The following is a 6804-nucleotide window of genomic DNA, read 5'->3' as shown; positions in this document are numbered from 1 at the left end:
TTAGCTGATGCTGTTTCAGTTACTTTTAGGCAAGCAACTGATTCTTTATCAATTAGATTTTAGCAATTATGTAAAATTATAAAATATTAGAATATCTTATTATTATCACATTATGTTAATTATTTCATAGTTTATATAAGTTAGTTTATATATAACTGAAATAGTTTTATTCAACTGTATAATAATTAATTTAATTTAGGTAATTAAGTTAATTACCAAACAATTTAAAACCGTGAGAATAGTCAAATGGAAAGCAACCAATACTCTCCATTTTACAGTTCTAATAGTTTTCCCGTTCGGCTCAATGTCATTTACACTCAACAAACTTTTTATACAGGTTTATGGTAAAAAAAATTTAATAGGGGTCTGTCTTGGTCCAGATTCGTGAATCTTGTCAAATTGCCCGATTGGTTTCCATCTAGAAACCAATGCGGTTTTGTGGCAGTTTTATTCCCAGGATCCAATCATCTCAATTTTTTGCAAAACATCCTTATTGGGCTTAAGTATAAAGATATATATGTTTGGAGTTTGTTCCATGTCTGGATTCACCCCTGTAACCAAACTGATATTTGAATTAGCACTGCCTGGAGCATTAAACTAGTTATACTTATTTTTATTTTACGATGGTATTTTTACTCTTTCAAATAACTCCATTATGAGTATAACTTATATTTTGTTGTGTTCAATAAGTTTTAACTATTTTAATAGTATTCTAATAATACACAAATACCAAAGGATGAAAAAAAAATGTCAATATTCATCTAAATACGCCGTTAAGTGTAAATATATAGATTTTGTATGATCAAATTTTATTTAAAATATTTATGTAAAAATGGGTTTTAATCATGACTTTGTCTAAAATTTTCTCTAGATAGATATTTAGTGTTTATAAATACCAATTATTTAAAACCTTTATTAATTTTGACATGAAATATATTCAGTGATTTGTATATATGGGTGCTTTTTATATCCATATACAATAAAATTATAATATATAATCGCATAATCAAAATCAAACACTTAACTCTAAAAGTGCATCCCGTTAAACATGTTATAAACAATACATGCTAATACTTTAATTTAAAATCAAATAAAAGAAAGAAAGAAAAGCATCAAAATTTTCATTTAAAAAAAGGTAGTTTAAAATTAGTAAAATAAAAAATTAGTTCAAAACTTATAGGTTTTAAAGTTAAAAAAGCAAAAACAAAAATGACATTTTAATTATAAGATATAACATTTATAATATTCCACATAAATTATTATATAATAATTTATGCAGTAGTGGTGTTGTGATAGAACGCTTGCCTCATGCGCGAAAAGTTCCTAGGCTGATCGCCAGCGCGTAACTGGTAGAACTGCGCTCACTTGTTTCTATGCGCATCAGCCTTTTTGGTCAAGATTCGTGTTTTGGAGTTATACAGTTAAGAGAGAGTTGTAACCACAAATAAAATAGCCTTCTCGACTATAGTGGTCAATTTGGTCTTGGGGAGGTGAATTAAAACTGAAAAGAAAAAACTTTCAACCAGTTTGCTTTGGTCTGAAATCGGAGAGTTTTTTTGATTTTAGCCTTTTATAAAGCATTGAGTTATAATTGATACTTGGAAAGAAAAACTTCCACACATACTCTCAATTAATTTAAAAAACTTTGAAAGTTATATAAAAAGATAAATTAAAAAAACTTACGTCAAATAATGTTAACTAGCAGTAATCAACCCGTAACACGGGTTACGGTCGGTCTGTTACTTAATTTGTAGTGGCTGTTTTCCACAATTTAAAGTTGCGAAACCTTAACTAATACCATGTAAGAAAAACGCCTTCAAATTAAAAAAATAAACCATCTGCAAAATTAAAATAAATTAATTTACCAATTATTTAACGTTATTTGAGAAATTTAGAACTGACATAGGTCATATCAGTGTATGGCAGAACCATTTTCCTAGACATTACTAAGTTCAACACAATACGTTTTCATGCTTTAAATTGACGAAAAAGTAAAGATAAATTCTTTATATATTTTTTATAACATGAACTTTAATTAATAAGATTAATATGAATTATATTTTGACACTAATAAAAGACAGTACATTTTCTCATATATTTTCTCATATATTTTGACACTAATAAAGGACCTCCCTTCCCTAAAAAGTTATTTTTATTAAAAGTAATCAAGTTTTTGATGAAGACTTTTTACCAAAATAATAAAATCTAAAACAATAATTTACATTTTTAAGAATTTTTTCTTTTTGATATATATAAGAATTTAACATATATAAGAATTTTTTCTTTCCTCAAAAGTGTTGCAAATGCAAACTAAGCTAATTAATTAGTTAAACCCGTTATAAAATTTAAGTAACTTATTTGACAAATGCGCAAAACTACAATATTATCCATGTATTTAAGGTTTTTAGTTTGTTTTTAGTTGCAACCCCTCTTTAAAAACATCACTTAAGTTACGTACAACAAATTATTAGGCATAAAAAAGAGAAATTTAAAAAAAATTGAACTAATTGCATATATTTATATCATTTTAATTGACAAAAAATTTACGATAAAAGGAACTCAGGTTATTTTTAATAAATCGTATAAATGCGTCTATCGTAAATCTTAAAAAAAAAAATGGAATTATGATACCATGACAAAAAATAAATCAAAAAATAAAAAACCACATAAAAACTCAAAATCGATTTACCTATTTATAGTAACCTATGTTGACATGGCAGTTAATATAAACATTTATCGAAAATGTAACTATAAAATCTGTTTCCAAGTACAAAAGGATTAACAATACTAAAAAAAAATAAAAATCAAATTAAGATATAAATTGCATTTTTAGCAAAATGTTGTCTTAGCTTTTAGTAAATAAATAAAAGCACTAAGTTCCAATAATGAAACTACCAATTATTCATTTTTAACAATAGACACCAACGTGAAGGTGAGCCAAGCAGTCTATCAACACAAAATATCACAACAATAACACATAACAACAGAATATTTACACCCTTAATCCTAAAATCAAGCGAAAATAACAAACCAAATTAAAATATGAAAGACAAATTTAGAAAACCAATTTTAAGTTAAATATATTTATCTTCTTACTAAACATATAAATACATAAAAGTATATTTGCTTTTAAATTCAATATTAGTTATTCAATTACTTCAAATTTAGGACATTAAAACGCCCTAGATTTAAAGATCAAGGTTGCATACTCTCTCATACACATTACGCTAAACATTAACAGATATTATGTGTGTCCAGAATAATTAAAAAAAGGCTAGACAACACAACCTAGCTCTAAAGCAGTAACACCGCCTGGCACGAAATACTGCCAAGTCACACCTCTGCTATAAGTACACCGCTTGGCTGGCAACGTTATCAATCTTGCTCAACATGGAAACAACATAATTTTAACATCTATACAACTATAAAAAAATATGGCTTTATATAACAAATATAAACACATTTTATAACAATATTAAATGACAGATATATTTATCAAAAACTATGAAAAAAAAATTAAAATAATTAATAAAGTTATACATACAAAATGTGCTCACAACCTACAAGCAGTAAATTTTCGAAATGAAAATCTAAAGACTATAAATTAAGAACATTAGAAAATATAACATTATTTGTGTAACACTTTCCACCTACCATACCTTGAATGAGATGTTTATCAATTTTGAAAAACAAACTATTTTTGAACATGCAACATATAGTTGACCATGAGAGAAACACGGTTTTTTTTAGATATACCCCAACTCTATCAAACGTTTGACCTTGACTTTTATTAATTGTCATTGAATAAGCCAATCTGACAGGAAACTGGCGACGTTTCAGAACAAAAGGTAAATTAGAATCTGATGGAGCCAACTGAATTCGAGGAACAAAAACCCGTTTACCATCGGAAACACCTGTCAAAACCTCTGCATCAATATAACTATTTTGAAGAGCACTAACTTTCATTCGAGTATGAGCTGGCTTACCTGAAGGAGTTAAGCTGTTCAAAAACTCAACAGGAAAATTATTTCTTTCATTAAGGTCATCAGTATCAATTTGATCAGCATTTACATAAATTTTGACCTCAACCGGCAGACATTCAAGCACTTCTTCATTGATCGATAATGAATAATCAACATTAGTTGGTGTTAAAATCATGCGTTTAGAATAATTATTTTGATCAGCATCTCCAAAAATCTTTTCAACAATCGATTCATTTTCTCTAATAATGCACTATTTTGGTATTTCAATGCATCCTTTAAAAGGATCCTCCTCTTTGACAGGCATTATTCCACTACCAAGCTTTAATAGCCATTGGGAAAATTCTCTTTCCCCATCATGTACTCTCATACTTTCAGTTAATGTAAATTTCTGCACCCATCGCCTCTGTAAGGAACATTTTATACACGATTCTACAATTTCAGCTGGTTGTCCTCTTTTTACAACAGGCAGTATTTGCCTGAAGTCACCACCAAAATGAATGACCTTTCCTCCAAACAGAAATTTGTTGTTGCAAACATCTTTTAACAACCTATCAATTGCATTTAAGGTATGTTTAGGTTTTATGGATGTTTCATCAAGCAAAAACAAACTAACTTGTTTTAACAAATGTCAATGTATAGAGTTAGGGGTTACATTACATGGCTGCTATCCAATATTGGGACAGGAAGTTTGAATAAACCATGCAATCTAGATCCATTTGTAAGAAGAGTTGCTGCTATGCCAGTTCATGCAGCTGTAGCAGATTTAAAAACCCTACTTATGGTTTCAGCAACCAAATAATTATACGTTAACGTTCTTCCACTACCAGCTGGTCCATCCATAAAAAACTATCTGAAATGTTGATTTTCTACACTTGGTTGCTCGTTCAATGCAGCAAGGACAGCATGACCTGGATATAAATTTTCTGTTATTTCACGCTATTTTGGGTTGCAAGTAAAAGTAATAAAAAGATCAGGTTTACCATACTTTTTATTAATTGCCATAGCATCTGCAATAATTTCTTTTAAAGCTCTAGGACTTCCTATATAAAATGATGGCAAAATAACTACTCGCCCTGGTCTAACATTACGTTTGTTCGCAATGTTGTTAACATGTTCATGTAAGACATCATACTGCTCGCTTCTCAGTTTATTTTGATTATTTCTGATAAAAGCATGACGCTGGCCTTCAATTTTTACTTATGCATCTACAGCATATTGCTGAAATAGTTTCTTGCCATAAAATAATAAACAGAAAAATTGCCGAACAGAAAGTCTATAATTGTAGAACTGAGATAATATAACATGATTTCTAACCAGTGTGGCACGCTCAGGGTTATGCACTAACTGATTATGCCAGCCAGCATCACCTCTTGGGAAAAAGAGAGAATAAATCGTAGGATCTAAGTTGGCTAACATACTTGATACAAATTTTGAAGGATGACCTCTTGGGTAAAAAACAACTTCCCTGTAAGTTGGGGGAGCACCATCTTCGCCAACAAATACAACTCCAACTTCATCGTGTGAAGGTAGATTATAGCGACGCCTTTCACCCCCTTCAAGTATTGACATTTTTACAACAGAAGCTTGGCGACCTTCTATAGCCGCTTGACGAATTTCTTCATGTTCTACTTCAGCCGTATTTTTAAATGTAAGAGCAAATAGACTTTGCTCAGTAATTATAGTTTGCAATTGAAACATTAAATCACGTAAACAAAGATCATTACCACATTGTTGCAATCTAAAATTTACTGCTGCAAGTAGATCATATATATATAGTTGAGAATATAATGGTAGAATATCTTGATCTGGCCTAAGATTACCTACACGATGATAAATCTGGCCACATATTTTAAAACATGGAGGCCCATGATTTATTGGTTGAACTACAGTTGCTTTAAAAGAAGCGAAAGAAAGACAAGCATTATAATTTCGATATGTTTTAAAAAATTAACATTAGCATTACGATCTAGATAATTCCCTGTTAATAAATCCTGTAAAACTTGTGTAAACGGTGAAAGTGAAGGTAAAGCTACCTTACCATTATGGCAACATAGAATATGTGTTTCATCTGGAAATTTCTTAGCACCACAGTGCTGACAAATTTTATTCATTTCTCCTAAATAATTATAATCTGGAATAGCATTACTTCTTGCTATAAAATACATTCGTCCTTGTCTAACAGAACTTCTTACATTTTGGCGATGATTAACTTCACCTCGGTTTAGCCTATTTCTTTCATTTTGGCGACGATTAACATTATCTCGATCAAGCCTATTTCTTTCATTTTGGCGACGATTAACTTCATCTTGATTAAGCCTATTTCTTTCATTTTGTAAATGATTAATTTCATCTTGCCTAAGTCTATTTTTTTCATTTCGTCTACGATTAATTTCAACACGCCTCAAAGCACTTACATCGTCTTGTAAATACATAACTTTATCTAGCCTATCATCCATTTCAATATCATCATTATTATTAAACATATTTATAAAAGCAACACTAATTATTTCTTTGTTTTACTACTCTAAAGTTAACAATAAAATAAGAAAACTTAGTAAATAACTAAAAAAATCTTATTCGAAAAATTATAAAATAAAGAAACCAAATATATGCAAAATAAAATCAATTTGCCATCATCAAAAGTAATACACCAGTATTATTTTTTCTTAAGTTTATTTAATTAAAGTTAAGAAAAACCTCCAACCATATTAGCAAATACTTATAAAAAAAAGTTAAAATTTATTTTGTTTCTATAAAAAAAAATTTAGAAACAAACAAATATCCTTTTTTATTAGAAACATTAAAGTGTTTCTAATAAAAA

General features: G+C 29.1%; 2 protein-coding genes across 2 annotated transcripts; both read right to left on the bottom strand.

Moving 5' to 3' along the window:
* Nucleotides 1-3597: 3597 nt before the first annotated feature.
* On the bottom strand, nucleotides 3598-4158 carry LOC136082629 (uncharacterized). Its single transcript, XM_065802043.1, has one exon. It carries the CDS (start codon nucleotides 4156-4158, stop codon nucleotides 3598-3600), a length of 561 nt encoding a protein of 186 aa, XP_065658115.1.
* Nucleotides 4159-4233: 75 nt separating this feature from the next.
* LOC136082628 (uncharacterized) lies at nucleotides 4234-6466 on the bottom strand. Its single transcript, XM_065802042.1, has 4 exons — nucleotides 5947-6466; nucleotides 5234-5875; nucleotides 4969-5167; nucleotides 4234-4531 (listed from the first exon to the last, which is right to left on the bottom strand). The coding sequence occupies exons 1-4, from the start codon at nucleotides 6464-6466 to the stop codon at nucleotides 4234-4236; spliced, it is 1659 nt and encodes a 552-aa protein (XP_065658114.1).
* Between the last annotated feature and the right edge of the window lie 338 nt (nucleotides 6467-6804).

This window comes from Hydra vulgaris, chromosome 07 (assembly GCF_038396675.1).
Source record: "Hydra vulgaris chromosome 07, alternate assembly HydraT2T_AEP".
NCBI lineage: Eukaryota > Metazoa > Cnidaria > Hydrozoa > Anthoathecata > Hydridae > Hydra > Hydra vulgaris.
The sequence above is the reverse complement of the archived record's forward strand: the minus strand, read 5'-3'. Positions and strand labels throughout refer to the sequence as shown.

Excerpts from the sequence above, each read along its gene's own strand:
- LOC136082628 (XM_065802042.1), bottom strand. The coding sequence starts at position 6,466 with ATGTTTAATAATAATGATGATATTGAAATGGATGATAGGCTAGATAAA. Across the intron at positions 5,168-5,233 it reads TTCTGTTCGGCAATTTTTCT|GCCAGCGTCATGCTTTTATC; the intron begins GTTTATTATTTT and ends TAAAAATTGAAG. Across the intron at positions 4,532-4,968 it reads GCTATGGCAATTAATAAAAA|GTTGTTAAAAGATGTTTGCA; the intron begins GTATGGTAAACC and ends TGCAATTGATAG.
- LOC136082629 (XM_065802043.1), bottom strand. The coding sequence starts at position 4,158 with ATGATTTTAACACCAACTAATGTTGATTATTCATTATCGATCAATGAA.